Source organism: Gracilinanus agilis, chromosome 4 (genome assembly GCF_016433145.1).
Source record: "Gracilinanus agilis isolate LMUSP501 chromosome 4, AgileGrace, whole genome shotgun sequence".
Classification (NCBI taxonomy): Eukaryota; Metazoa; Chordata; class Mammalia; order Didelphimorphia; family Didelphidae; genus Gracilinanus; species Gracilinanus agilis.
In genome coordinates, this window is record NC_058133.1 from 176,643,927 (window position 1) to 176,659,562 (window position 15,636).

At 37.3% G+C, this 15,636-nt stretch overlaps 1 protein-coding gene across 4 annotated transcripts in view; it reads left to right on the plus strand.

Moving 5' to 3' along the window:
* Positions 1-11,162, plus strand: part of TRIM37 (tripartite motif containing 37) — a 126,104-nt gene extending 114,942 nt beyond the window's left edge. For 3 of the 4 annotated variants that reach the window (XM_044676680.1, XM_044676681.1, XM_044676682.1), the window contains 2 exons: positions 3,058-3,168; positions 4,511-5,761. In XM_044676680.1, the coding sequence (XP_044532615.1) occupies positions 3,058-3,168; positions 4,511-4,593 (194 nt within the window). In that variant the 3' untranslated portion in view covers positions 4,594-5,761. Of the gene's footprint in view, positions 1-3,018; positions 3,169-4,510; positions 5,762-10,922 lie in introns of those variants that run through there. The other variant, XM_044676679.1, reaches the window with a different exon arrangement.
* The last annotated feature ends 4,474 nt before the right edge of the window (positions 11,163-15,636 follow it).

Genomic DNA, 15,636 nt, shown 5'->3' on the forward strand with positions numbered 1-15,636 from the left:
TATTAATTTCTGGTTTTTCTGGAAGACCAATTATTCTCAAATTGTCTCTTCTAGACCGGTTTTCTTGGTCTGTCACTCTCTCATTGAGATATTTCATGTTTCCTTCTATTTTTTCAGTCTTTTGGCTTTGTTTTATTTGTTCTTGTTGTCTTGAGAGATCATTAGTTTCTACTTGCTCAATTCTAGCCTTTAGGGATTGATTTTCTGCTATAATCTTTTGGTTTTCGGCCATAAGCTTCTGGTAATCGGCCATAATCTTTTGGTTTTCGGCCATAATCTTCTTGTTTTCGGCCATAATCTTTTGGTATTCCTTTTCAATCTGGTCATTTCTTGTGTTCAATTTGCTTATCAGTTCATTTGGTTTCTGAGCCTCGCTTTCCAGCTGCAAGATTCTACCTTTTAAGCTGTTATTTTCTTGCCAGATCTCTTCCATTTTCCTCAAAATCTCAGATTTGAACTCGTCCATAGCTTGTGAGGAGTTTTCCTTATTTGGGGAGGGTCTGGATGGTTGTTTGTTCTCCTCCTCTGTTTGCTCGGTTGTCTGGATTTTCTCTGTGTAGAAGCTGTCGAGTGTTAAAGACTTCTTTTTTTTTGTTATTATTCTTTCTCTTCTGAATTTCCTGTAACTGGTTAGCCATCATTAGCCCAGCAGCTTCTCAGGTTTATCCTCGCTCTCAGTGTCTGTCTGAGATCTATTGGCTCCTGAGGTCTGAGTTCTAGTTTTTTCCAAGGTCAAGCCCCCTGGTGGATTCCCTTGCTTGATCCTCTGTAGGAAGTTTCTTTACAAGTCTCAGGGCGCTGCTTCCACAGTCGTATACCCGTCTGCACTGGTTCCCCACTTAGGCTTTAGTTCCTGGCTGTGTTTGCCTCCACCCACACCTCTGCTCAGCCGGCACCCACGCCTCTGCTCAGCCGGCACCCACGCCTCTGCTCAGCCGGCACCCACGCCTCTGCTCAGCCGGCACTCTGCGCGCCCAGCGTCCACTCTCTGCTCCCGCGCGCTCAGCTTTCGCGTGCGTTCTTGACTTAATGGGGTCCTAAGTCTTGCTGCTCTCAGGAACAGGTCCCGGAGCTGCTGATGACTCGATGAGTGCCCCAAACTTGCTCTATTTCTTTTTAGCTGGGTTCGAAGCTATAGGTGAGTGTGGAGGGGGTGGGGGTGGGGCGGTTGCTCAGCTCGCGATTTAAGGAGAGCCCTTTTTAGCCTGGAAATGTCTCGATTCCACGTACCTTCCACGCTGTGCCCTGTTGTGGGGTTCCTCCGTTCGTCTGGACTTGTTTTTATGTCCCCTTGAGGAGTTTTGTGTGTTTCGGTCAGGAGAGGTTAAGAGCTGCTTCTTACTCTGCCGCCATCTTAACCCGGCCAATCCTGGGTGCTCTCTTAAATTTAATTTTTAAAATTTTTATTTACATTTATTTATTTGCATTTTTTAGACCAAAATATAATCTCTATTAAATGAGTTAGATCTTCTCTTTGGGAAAGGATTAAAGTTGTGCTCTGACATTATAGACAAATTGATTCAGTCATGTAATTTATAGATTGGTAGATGGAATTTCTTTTAAAATGGTTGTTTTTCTAGAATACCTTGAGATGAAATTAGGACAAGGAATTGGGGCAGATCTTTTAATTGGCTATCTGGAAGACCTGTTTCCACACTCCAAGAGAAGGACTCTTCCTCCATTTACTTTCTCCTTTTCTCCCATCCCCTGGCCAGGCTATCCCAAAATCCTTTCAGAACAGCTGGGTGGTGGGAAGACTTCCTTGTGGCACCCTCCTCTTTTCCTTCTTCCTTCCCACACCTCCTCTGACTTCCCAGAATCCATCTGGGCTCCTTTAATATTCACATATTTTGGATGAGATTAGAGTCACCAGTTCTTTTCCTTCCTGTAAGATGGAGGACCATCAGGCTTTACTATATTCCTTGAAGTCATTGCCTCCTGAATGCCTCCTCACTTTAGTATCTGCTTTGCTTCTATGACAGGTATTCTAAACATGGACTCCTAAACTTCTTATTTCAATATTTTGATAATAGTATTTTATTATAACTTTAAATATTTCTTGGTAATCTTGTATATTTTATTTGTGCATTTAATAACATTCTGAGAGCAAATCCATAGGCTTTAGCAGACTGTCAAAGAGGAACCTTTGCTCTCTGTCCATCCATATTAAGTATCATCTCCAAAACTGAAGAGCAGTAAGGGCTAGGCCGATGGGGTTAAGTGACTTGCTCGGGGTCACACAGCTAAGAAGTGTCCAAGGCCATTGTCTCCCCCATTCTCAAATAATGATCTTACCATTGATCTTACCATTCCCATGAGCTACCATTCTATGGTCTCTCCTCCAATGTTCTCAAGAAAGTCATCTATCTTCCACTTTTTCAGTTAGCCTCTTGACCTTATCATTCAACTCAAACCACCCTTTCCACAATCACTAGTGATATCTTAATTGTCAAATCAAATGGCCTTTTTCGATCCTTATCCTTTTTTATCTCTTTGCAGCCTTTGACAGTGTTGATCACCCTTACCTAGAGGTAGATGTTTGAAGTATGAACCATAGCAACTAATTAATAACTAATTAATTAACTAAATACACTTAGATAGAGTAGATAACTAACTCAGAATAGAGATAGAGCAGTCTATTGTATCAGAATTGCTTCATAGTACGGTTTATATTTTTTTGTTTGAAAATTAAGATTAAAAAAAGGCACAGTAGAGAGAACACTGGGCTTGGCATCAGAAAGATCTGAGTTTAAATCCTGCCTCAAGTAACAGTTGTGTATATTCGCCAAGTCAGGTAACCTCTGTATGCCTCAGTTTCCTCATCTGCAAAAATGGGGATAATGACATCTTTCTCTGAAGGTTGTGAGAATAAATCAAATTGATATTTTCAAAGTGCTTTACAAATCTGAAAGTACTTTATAAGTGCTATCTCCTTATGATTAGTATCATCATCATCATTAGGAAATGCATATGAAATTTTCTTGCTAGTTTTTTTAAATTTGCTTTTCCTACTTTCAGCAGTTCTCTGTCAGAAACATGTTCTTCGGCTCCTGCCAGGGATGAGCAGTGATAGTGATGTTGAATGTGACACAGAAAATGAAGAACAAGAAGAGAATGCTCCTTTGGATGTATTTAATGACTCCTTCATGGTACAACCCACAGGTCAAGGTAGAGCACTTGATGTGATTTCACAGTAGAGGCTACATTATTTCTAATGAAGAGGGAGGAAACTATCTCTTGTCTCTTTTTCTGGGGATTTTATTCCTGTATTTTCCATATAGCTTTTATAAATGAAGAAGGATGGTTAAGCTACTAAAAATACTGTAGTGGTGGCCGTCCCATTTAGTTACCCACTGTGATACTTAACTGAATTGAGTATAAGTTTTTTAAGTCCAGGATTGAAACATACAGCTTCTTGTCTAGAGCTATTTTTAGCCTCTTTTGCTGTGACTTTCAAATATATAAATATAATAGTGTAGGACTAAGTCAGCCTGTTCTCATAGGCTAACTATGAAATAGTCTCCTGAGAAGTTACAGAAGCTATAATCTCCAGGTTAAGACAGAGTTTGTAGATTTTGTTGAAAACAACATGTCATTCAAGGAATTTTATCAATAAACTTCTGTTTAGTTTCAGGAGCCACCAGCACTAACCCTATTGAGGTTCCTCTTATCTAGGCTTATGTTTATATTTTGTTGACCTTGTCTTCTAGTCTTCTTTCTCTCAGGGTAGACCCAAACATTTCATTACTTTATGCATTTAAGCCACCTATTTTCTCATCAGGGTAGGGAACTCCTAGAATGGAAACTCCCTTCATCAATCCAGGTCACTACTTCTTCTGTAACTTGTAGTTTTCAGAGAAAGTCACGTGGTGGCTCCCAAGAACTTAAATCACTCTTCTTAAATGATATGTGTTAGGAGCAGCACTTCAGACCAAGTCCTCCTTATTGCAACTGATTCTAATAAGCATTTGTTAAGTTTCTACCATGTGGAAGGTCCTGTGGCTCTCTGTCTGTGCTGTCATGCTATCTGTCAAGATGCCTCAGTTAATTTTAATGTTTCCAATACCTTCATCTCCTTTTTAAAATTTGCTTTTAATTTTTAATCTTAGCCACATACTCCAATTTTCCCAGAGGTGTCTTTGTGGCGATAAACAAAAGCAGTTCTCTCCAACATGGTCTGACTATCTTGTAATATAAAGATTTTCAAAAATGATGTTTGTCTGGGACAAGATGTCTTTAAAATATCATTATGTTTAGTAAATCTGAATTTCCCCCTCAAACCACCCCCTGCCCCCCAATGTTCATAGCACAAGAAAAAGTAGCAGGAGAATAGAGTCCCACATTCCATTTTTTTCCTATGCTTCTGGCTCCTTCCCCTGGGGCCCCACAGGTGTCTGCTTTAGTCTAGTATATTTTGATTACTTTGATATCATATGTAGCCAACTTAAGTGTTCAGGAAAGAAAATTTTGCTCTTTTAAAAATTTTTTCCACTTTTCACTTTTATTTTAGATACATGCTCCGGTTTTCCTGAAGGTGATCAAATAGGCCCAGAAGACCTCAGTTTCAGCACTGGCGACAGCAGTGGAAGGTAATTGCCAAACCAAGGGCACTGGCTTTGAGTTAACGTGACCTTGAAATTTGCAGTAGATGGTGCTGAAGTTTCTCGTCAGAGCCAGGAACGATCACATGTGACCTTTGTTTGCTGCCACTCTCTCCACCTGCAGTGTTATTCCTGAAACCGTGACAGAAGGGTGTGGATTGAGTGCACACTGGAGAGAAGAATCAGTATGGGAAGAGTTCTATATGTAAAACAATAGAGTAGTTCTAGAAATTAAAAACCTACATTCACAAAAGGTAGTTTTTCTGCAACTAAGAGGAGACAAATAGCCAGACCTTTACTTCTATCTTCCTAACTTCTTTGGTGCATGCACTCATTAACCTACTCAGTGCTGATACTGTCCCTTTGGTGTTCTCTTCTGATGACTACTTTCCTCCTGATGGCTTATAATCAGCTATTTATTCATGCCTGTTTAGTGACCAAGAAAACATTACTTAGAAATAGTTTTTGTACTACAGGCTCTGTATGTGAATAAGTGGGATAATCCTAACCACCTTCAGATGGGGCAAGCTGCCTGATAGGGGCTAATTGATTTCATCTTAAAATGCAGGTGCCCCTATTTAGTTGCACAAAATGCAACTTTTCCCATGGCTCGTCTTTAACCTCTTGGAGAACTAGGCAAATTTGGGAAGGTACTTGTACCAGGCCACATAGTTCCTACTCTTTTTAAGTGTTGATCTCTTGTCAGAATATTCAGGCAATTCAGTTTCTTTTGTCTTGTAACATGTTAAACATATATTGAGGGAATCTGACTCTCACTCTTTTCATTAATTTAACTTAATTTAATTTCCTATAGATTTAAAGGTTCAAAAATGTTAGTGATTCACTTGAAAGTTTCAAAACATATAGTTTTCTTCCTTTTTCTCATTTTTGGACCAATTTGAGGAGAAAGTAATCACCAAACTTACCCTTGAGCGATGGTGTTTGTATCTGAGCTGCTACACTGACTGTGAAAACTACAATGACAATTGAGTCAGAGGCAACTGAAAAGGATAAATAATTGTATATCAATGTTTAAAAGGAAGATTTTTAATCTGCCTGTGTTTTAGCTAATGTCTGACATTTTGGTGTTGTGTTATCATTCATGGTTCTTGTTTCAAAACAGTTTGCACTTTTTGTTAATAAAATGATCTTGGGGAAAATGTAGTGCCTATGGTTATTGAAGAAGGAGTCAGAAGGCATGTTCTACTCTGGCCACCCAGATTTTGAAAGCTGTTTCACTTGGTACATGTTGGGCAAGCACATAGGGAGGTGCGGAGAATTTCTAGTCTTTATGATGTAGCTACTCAATGCAAAGTTTTCCTGGAACCAGTTAGACATTGTCTAGGCAATACAGACCTAAGGTCTGCAAGTTATTCATTGTTTTCTTGGCACTAATTTAACTAGCATATGGACTTTTCACTGGGTTATTGTAAAAATTTTATAGATAAAATCTTTAATGCTTTTAGGTTCAGAAGACTTTGCCTTCATTACATTTTGACACTTGGATGGTCTTAATTTAACCTTGTTTTCACACATAAGTACATATGAATACATCACATAAGTATATATAAATCATTATGGCATCTACATATTAGGTGACAAATCTTACATAACAATTCATTATCTTTCAAATCCAGAGCTACTTTTTTTGTGAACAAATAAATCTTGAAAAATAAACATAGGAGAAAAGTTTAAAAAAGAAAAGCAAAGGAACATAGAAAAATTAAAACAAAACTCAAATGCAGTCCTCTTAAAAAAATAGCTAATAAATTAATTGCCTGTGTCTTACATAAATGTTGGGCAGATTTTGACATGATCTGTGTTTGTTCTAGGACTGATTACTTATCCATGCAAATTACATTCATTGATTTCTCATAATCGCAGACATAATTGACACATATACTATTTTACAGTTAACAGAACATTTTTATATACACATGTATAGGAAAAAGGAGGGAAGAGAGTTTCCATCCATTCTTATTTCTTCCTCACAAGAGCCCTGTAAGGTAGAAGTGATGATATCATCCCTGATTTTACAGATGAAATAACTAGAGTTTGGAGAGACTAATTAGCTTGCCTTAAGGTCAGTTAGCTAGCATAAGTTTGAGTGAGCTAGGATTCGAGTCTGGATTCCAATTGCAATGTGCTTTCCACTCTTCCACAGTTGCTACAATTTACTTGTGTTGTCTGAAATTTTCCTATTCATTTTGTGATAATTTAGACAACAGTATTGGATTTGGAATCAGCAAACCTGGTTCGAATCTTGTTTGTACACTTACTGTGTCACTGGCGTTTCCACACCCTTAATTCCCTCATCTCTACAGTGGAGATTGTTTATTGTACTTGTACCCTACAAGGTTATGAGGGAAATGGTTTGTAAACCTTAACTTGTAAGAGCAATTTGGGTGGTGGTTTATTGTTACACATCTGTGGGAAGGAGATTTGAGCTGGGAAGTAGGGCAGAAAAGAGAGCAAGTGATCCCTTGCTTTCATATCACATGAAATTCCCAAAGGTTTTCATAACAGCCCTTAATATTATTTTCTCGGGCTATTAATATTCCTGCCTTAGTTCAGCATTCTGAATCCCCCTCTTACCACAGATGTGGGCCTATAGATAAAAACAGTGTAATGGGCACATTCCTAATTTGAATCTTAAGTGCTCTCTTGCATTTCTTAAGATATTCTAGCGAAATTATTTCTTCTTTCTCTCACTTGTGTGTAAAAATATGCTGCCATCATTGAGAAGCTATGTAGTATAGTGGACTTGGGGTCAAGAGACTTAGGTTCAAATCCTGCCGCAGCGATTTGCTAGCTTTGTTACTATGAACAGTTCACTGAACCTCTTGAGAGCCTGTTAGATGAAGATGGAAGTACTTGCAATACCTACTTTCCAAGATGGCTGTGAGAAAAGTGCTTTGCAAACATTTAGGTACTATATAAATGTGAACTGCTGGTGCTGTTCTTATTCAAATGATTATGCTAAGAGACCCTTTGTGGAAATTTGAGTTTAGTGTGTGAGGAAGACTTTGCACTGCCTGGGACATTCATTGTCGGTACTTACCAAAATGCTTGTTGGATTAGAGTCAGTGACTATACCCATAGGGAAACAAAAATACAGCTTTACACCAAAGAAATAGATTGTAGAGAACATATACATGTCCTTCATGCGGATATTACTTTTTCACTTTCAGAATTAATCCATATCACCAAAAAAAATTTTTTTTATTTAGGCACTGAAGATACAAAGAAGAAAGATATTATTTCAGACACCAGCCCAATTGTACTATAGTTTGAAACCATACTGAAGGGAATTTCTCTTTCTGTCAAACCCATGTGAAAAGATTTATTTTCATATTGCAGTAATAGGATTGTAATTGGCATCCTAGTCTAGAATTGCTCTCTCACTTTGGAAGCAGGGGTTGGCACATCTATTAGAAAGCACTTCCAAGTGACTGAAGCCCAAAGGATCTTATCTACTTGTTCAGAAACTGTGCTTACATTATGCAGGAAATCATTCTTGTATTGTTAGTTGAGCCTGGGACAAAATTTATTGTTTGGCAAATGTACAAAAATGAAGTAGAGAAGAAGCATATTATGGGAGGTCGCACACTAAATTGGGAAAGCCCCCAGAATTCATTCTTCCTCTTCTGTCATAAAGCATGATAACCAGTGAAAGTCTGTGACTGATTCAGGTAAAGAGTTTGGGTTCTAGAAACTTTTTTGCCGTGACCTTTGAATGAAGTATTTGCCATTTGGTGGTATTTATGGTATTGGAAATGTCTTTGTGTTCAATAAACTCTAATAAAAAAAATTATACAGTGTCATCAGTGGCATCTATCTTATAAGTAACTAGCATGATAGTGTGTTTTTTAGGCCTGATTATTGTAATTCAAATATGTTTTTACCTACTTTATATGTTATTCTAGTCAATACTTTATTTGGCACTATTTTCTACAAATTTTTTACAGATTTTGTGTAGTTGTCATCCTTTTAAATTTCTTATAGCAATATAAAACTCCATTGCATTATTGCACCATAGTCTCTCTATTCACTTAGTATTTAGATGATTTCCACTTTTCAATTATTTTTTGTGGTGCCATCCTAATTATCCTTGCATGTATCAGCTTTTAAAAACCATTTCTTTGAGATATTCATTTGTTGTCAGGCGTTGAATTAGGGGATCGAGTGGATGATCAGCTTTCTAGCTCTTATGTATTATCGGATTGGTTTCCAGAAATATTACAGCATTCTGCATTGCTACCAGCAGATTTTCTCAGCAGGAAACATAGCTACTTTTTAATCTTCTATATTTATAACCATAGCAAACCTGAGAAAATAGAAAGTGTTTCTTTGTTCCAAAAGAACCATAGGCAATTGGCTCAAAACATCATCATCATCATATTTGAAGTGTTATTTAAAACATGGGCTTCTATCACCTTGTGCTGTTATTTTACCAGTCAAAAGATAGTAGTGTTTCTCATGAATAAAACAGAATCCTAGTTCTTCCAAAATTTCATTTAAGCTGATAACAAAGGTTACAGTGCACTACTGACTCAAGTGATCTCAGTAAAAAGACAGTAGCTTATTTAACACCTTTAAAAAATACTGTTTGTTATTATACCTAGTTTGGTTCACCTATGTATTGTACACGTGTTGCTTATACAAAAATAGCGGGTCTTTTGGACCAACTAAGTAAGTCATTTTAAAGAGATTTTCCAGGAGGAGCTAAAAGCAAAATACCACCTTTTCTTAAAAAACACTTCTGTTTTAGAATCAATACTAAGTATTGATTCCAATGTAGAAGAGCAATTGAGGTTAATCAACTTGACCAGGAGTCACATGGCTAGTAAGTGTCTGAGAACAGATTTGAACCCAGGACCTCCCATCTCCAGGCCTAGCTATCTACTGAGCCACCCAGCTGCCCCTAAGGTCCCACTTTTCAAAATATCTATTGTTCAGATTCAGTCTCTCATTAAACAAAGGCTTTATTATCTAGCCCTTTGAAGACCTCACTTTGTGAGATTGACACTAAGGATGGCAGAGGTAGCAATAAGTACCTGTATGTGGCTTCTGAAAAGGCCCTAATGTAACTGTTTCTATTTCATATGCAGCCTTCTCTACTCATGTCTTGAATCTAACTATGGCTTCTGTATCCCCCACCCTAATTGTACACAACTCTCTTTTCTACTCTTTGAACAGCCTTCATATAAAGCTTTTGACCATGACTTACTTGTCCCTTTCCTTGCATTTGGTCCTTTTGAAAAGAAGGAAGAATTAGGCTTATAATTTGATGAATAAAAAAGAAAAACTTGAGCAGATGACAGCAGTTTGAAAGACAAAGTGGAAATTTAGTGTGTATACAGTCAGGTGTTTCTTTTCTCATTTTTATTCCCTCTCTACTAACGTTTGTTCCCAGGATATAATAAGGAGAGAAGCTAGTTTATATTGTCAGTATCTAGTTGCCAAGGAAAATAGAAGTCTTATTATAAGCTAGCCATCAGCTTCTGGTCTTAGAGTGTAATCTTAAAATACCTCAATCCTAGCATTTTTAATGTGGAAACGAGCCTCTAAATTTTGTCACTTGCCAGTCCTAGATGTGCTATATAGTACAAATCTTACGTCATTCATCTTTCTCATCAAAGATGATTCTGCTGATGGTTCTGGACATTTCTGTTCATAGTGACAAGTGAACTTTTTCTCTGTCTTGACAGTGGAAAAGCTGTCTTTTGACTACAGCTATGATCAGTGAGTGGTTAATTGCAATTTCATGTCTGCTCCATACATAGCCATTCTACAGCTCAGATAGATCAAATTGACTTGTAAGCAGGGAGTTGCTATGTCCTCAGCCATGTATTAAATTTTCTCTCCATTAAGGGAAATGTTAAAGATTTTTTTTTTAAGGTACCCCACCTGGCTTAGCATATCTTCACAATCTTCATGCTAATATGGAAGAACTAGGTGGCATCTTTTTTCAGGAAAGTTTTTCTTAGAAACTGTTGAAACATGTGTGATGTTTCCAGTAGATGAAAATCAACACTTGGGAAATGGAAACAAAAGCCACACGGCAGTGATCTCAGATAATCATACTCCTATCCTCTTGTGTCTTCTGGGGAAAACACCTGAAACAACATCGTTTATATTATGCTAAGTCTAACTACACTATTTTAAGTTTACACCCAGATAAAAAGAATTAGTAGCAGGGCAAGGCAAAATGTGTGCTTTGGCTCAAAGGAGTCTCAAATTTAGTAGGTAAAGAACTCTTTTGGTTTAGCTATGGGACAGGAGCTGATTGGTGGTACATTAAAGTTTTTTCTCTTTCAGTTCATTTGCACAGAACAGCTTTTTTTCCCTGATGCTATCTTCTCTCATTATGGCTCTCAAAGAAAATGGATGGTACTTCTAAGTAAAGAAAAATACTATGTGTATGGAACTGAAATGCCAAGTTGGCCTCCCAAATTGCCCTGTTTTCTGTGGGAGAGAAGTCTTACTGTTCTCAGCAGTAAGAACTGAACCTTCTTTGGAATAAAAACACCAGGGAGAAGTTATTTTAAATTGTGTTTTATTAAGATACTGGCAAAATTTCAACATAGTCCTTACTGAATGAACAGCTTTAATAAATAAAATATGAATGACTTAATACATGATTACAACTGAACTCACAAGTGAGCTGTAGAGCAAGTTTGCAAATTGAAAAGTTAAACTTCTTAAGAAAATCATTTGCTTCAACTGATTCACTCCACAGAGAATTCATTGCAGAGAAATGTCATGAACGCGAGAATACAGCATGTCTGTCACCAAAGAGCACCCAGTGTAAGAGTTGACAATAACACATCTGTGGATATCTAACACAAAACGTCAAAAGTTTTATTATGAGGATTTCTTTTTCAAGGACGACAGCTGTGTCAACCAGGGTTCCCTGTCCTGTTTCATATCTTCTAATTAGTAAGTAAGATAAATAGTCTTACAAATGGAAGCTAAATGGAGCTATAGGAAAACATGGAAATAGTGCCTGGTCCCTTTTTAAAAAGCTAAAATTACCTTTTCCCTGGATAATCAGTTGCAGTCCTGGGCAACTCTAGGATTGTGTTGCTTTGCTACTAGCTCTGAAAAAGAATGTTAACCTTTACACAAGTCAAAGAACAAAAAGGTGTGTGTTTATCCTTCCAGTGGGTTATAGGTATCACACACAAGGGGAGAAAACTGATTTTCTTCCTGGTGCAGTTAGGATCCAAAGAAACATTTCCCTAAAGTACAGGTACAAACAAAGCTGTAGTATCCCCTTTCTTGGCCTTGCCTAGGTGAGCGCTGAATGAATGAACAAATTGGGTTAAGACACCTGGTAATTTATAGATCGGTCTTCCTCACGGAGCTCCGGCAAACCTGCGCTGGAGGAGGAAGTATGTGAACCACAGCAGTTAAACCTCTGTTAACACTGAACTTCTCTGCATCACGTTTATCTCCCCGACACACAGTGTTCCAACGATGGAGTAGAGCTTATGAAAATGCAGTGTTGACAATACACCACTATAAATGTGGTCAAAGTTAAACTCAGCTTTGACATTGTCCTTGGAAAAGGTCTGTTGCATTTCAGGATACCCTGGCTAATTGAATCAGTATTGATCAATGGCAGTTAATAACTTTTTTGTTTCATTACTTTCAAGGACAATGGATGGCACTTCTAGGTAAAGAAAAAGGTATTTACACGTGTGAGTTTCCACCCACCTTTTTAGTGCAAATCTAAATGGGAGTAACAGCACCAGGGTTTGGGGCTGTAAATGTGACCTAACTTCAGAGAGTCCTCCAAACTGCGTATCTAGAATTCAAACCATACCAAACCAAACCGTTAAATTGGGCATTGAATCCCTTTGAAACTCACAGTGAAAATCTTATCAGGAAGGAGTTTTCAATAACTATAGTCTAGGAGCCTGGAGTCTTTTCCAAACAAACATTAGAGTTTTTGAATTAAAAAAAAAAAACAAAAAAAATTTTTTTGACTACCTCGTATTCTTGATAAAGCCTGTTTGGCCAGTAAACTGAAATGGATGCAAACTATGTTAAATTGCAAAAGGGATACTGCAGCTCTTTAAGGATTGGTTGTACAAATTTCACCACCACCAAATTACATGATGAGTAAGAATACAAAACACAGAATTCACAGACTAAACTTCAGCATTAACAATTAATAAATAGATTATATAGATACTTTTATATCTGTCTAGTATTTTTACACTGTCACCAAACACACTGTCATTAAACTACGTCATACAAAAACGTTTAGATACCATTAGAGGGGTTCTTATTGCTTACGTCAGCAAGCAGCAAATAAGGGCACAGGAGTGTGAACTGAAGAGAACTACTTCCTATCACCAGTGGCATTAAGAGAAAAGACTGCATCTCACAAGGGACTGCTTTTTGTCTAGTGTGTAGAATCAAGAGCAGCATAAATCAGACCAATAACCACAACTTTAATATGTATTCTAGAATTTTAAAGGACTTACCTTACAAATGGTTCCTAACTACTCTATAAATATGATGTTGTGAAAATATGAACACTTGCTATTTTTTACAATATTGGTTTATACCTTGATCACACTGGAACTACTGTTGGTTTAATTTCTAAAGGGTTAGTTATATGAGAAATGTTTACTTAGACCTAGAAAACCAGACCCTTACCTAATGTGGTGAACACTCATTGTAGTGCCACTCAGTCTGTCTGCACATTAGGGAGAAGCTCTGTCATGTGTTCCTTCCCCTCCCATCCCTTCCTCAACACAATAAGCTCAGCCTAGTTACTCTGATCAAAGACGGGACTTCTCTCTCCTTTTTGGTCCACTTAATCATGGGGATTAGAATATTCAATTTAGAGACCCATCAAACTACCTACTTCAAGCTTATTGTCCAGTTTGAGAAGAGAACAGAAAGGGGGAAAGAACATCCTCCTGCCTCTGGTTTCTTAGGTTTCCTTAAATGTTTTGATTTGAGACAGTTAAGTATACCTAATAGGATGTTAACAATGACATCTGAGGCTTCAAAACATGACAGATCTGAGGTCTTCTGATGCCTTTAACACATGCGCTTGTACCCTGAAGAATGATTAAAGGACTCCCGTGCTACACTCAGAGACCTATTGAATAAACATTCATTGTTTTCCAATACTATCAACTTTTCTTTCAAAGATCTAATAGAAAAGAAGGAATAAATCTCAAAATCAAAAGGATACAAGCCTTAACTCTATTTAATCCAAATTTTTAGAAAATAAAAGCTGTACATTTAATGACATGCTCATGTTAATCCACTCATAGCTTCACTGGTACCATTAAATAGTAGCTAACATTCTCCGTTTTATCTGTGGTATACATTTAAATTCTTGCCTTCCATTATGTGCTCAGAAAATATAAATATAAACTAATTTTAATATGCAAACACATAACTAGGAAGGCAAAATTTGTAACCACCATCTTTTCAACACTTCACAGAAACAACTTCTAGAATCCCTACAACTTGGTCACCACTATTAATTACTCGGGATCACCAGGAGCTAACTATGTAACACTAGACCATGGTCTTTAGATATGAATGCCTATACTTTTGTTGGGTGAACATAATTTCTGTATTCCATTCATTCACGATTTCCTTTAATCATCCTGAGGTTCTGATGCCAATTTGTAGATCTATAAACCCACCAATAATCAGGGCCTTGGGAAAAAAACAAAACACCTGAACCATATTTCAAGACTGATCTTAACAGAAAACTTCAATTCTCACTTCTGCATGATAGCAGAGTTCTCACTGAATTTGTAGCTACACTACACCGTTCCTATCTATTTGCCATCTAATCATCGTCCTTCATCAGTGCTTGATATCAGGCTGTTTTTAAAGTTGAAGTCCATTTTTAGATTGAAATCACCAGTTAGCTACATAGAATAAGTTCCTAATGCTTCAGTGTCTTGGGTGGGTGTATGGGGTACAACCATGCTTTGTCATCTTCTAAAACTTTAATTTTACAGGAACAAATGCCTTTGCTGTCTGTAAACTGAAACATTTGAACAAGTAGCAGAAATGATTAAATTGGGGTTACGAACATGATCTTCTGAATATTGTAAGCTTGCCAGTTGATTCAGTACTAACTGGCATATTTTACCTTGATAACATTTTGTTAAAACTAATTCCTTTTGACTCCTGAGATGAAGGTTCAATGAAAAAGGAGTTCGTTAACCTCACAAATTAAAATCAGTTAACCACCCCCTCCCCCACCCCCCCAAAAAAGCACCAAAAAAAGATTCTGAAAAAAAAGTCCCACAGGAAAGATTTTTTTAAACTATGAAAGAGTTTTCATGTTCAGCTTTTATGCCTGATTATACTTCAATCCAAGTCTGAGAAGGGGAGATTTTAACACTAGACTCCCACTTCCTGTGTGCCCCATTAAAATCCATATGGCTTTTAATCTTTTACCTACAGAGTGGATATTTTCCTAGAGTTCTTTTCCCTGGGAAGCTACTATTCAAAAAAATAAAACCCAGAAATGAACCCAGGCTTTGGGGAACATTTTCTGTGCTAAACTTGACAGTTCTAAACTAGGTTTTCTTCATATATATGTAAATATATGTGTGTGTATGTATATATACACACACATGCATATATATATATATATTGCTCTACAGACATTTCAGTCAGATCAAAACTGTTTCCTGACTGCATATAATCAAATGAACCAACTAAGCCAGCTTCCACTAGTGACACAAGGGAGGGGTGTATGTGTGTGTGTGTGTGTGTGTGTGTGTGTTAGAGGTGTGGTTGTACACATGGATCCATGGTTTAGTTTAGGGAGTGGAATCACTAGTATTTTTTAAGATTGAAACACTTTTTAAAATTTCCTAGAGATTATTTACACACAAGAATTGAGCCTTTCATGAAGTCATAACATGAGATACTTCGTGTTTCTGAAATGCCCATCTTGTTTCTATACTGATGGTAGTGTTTTATTGGGGGTTGGGAGGGAAGGTATCTAACCTACTTTATGGAAGAGTTATTATAT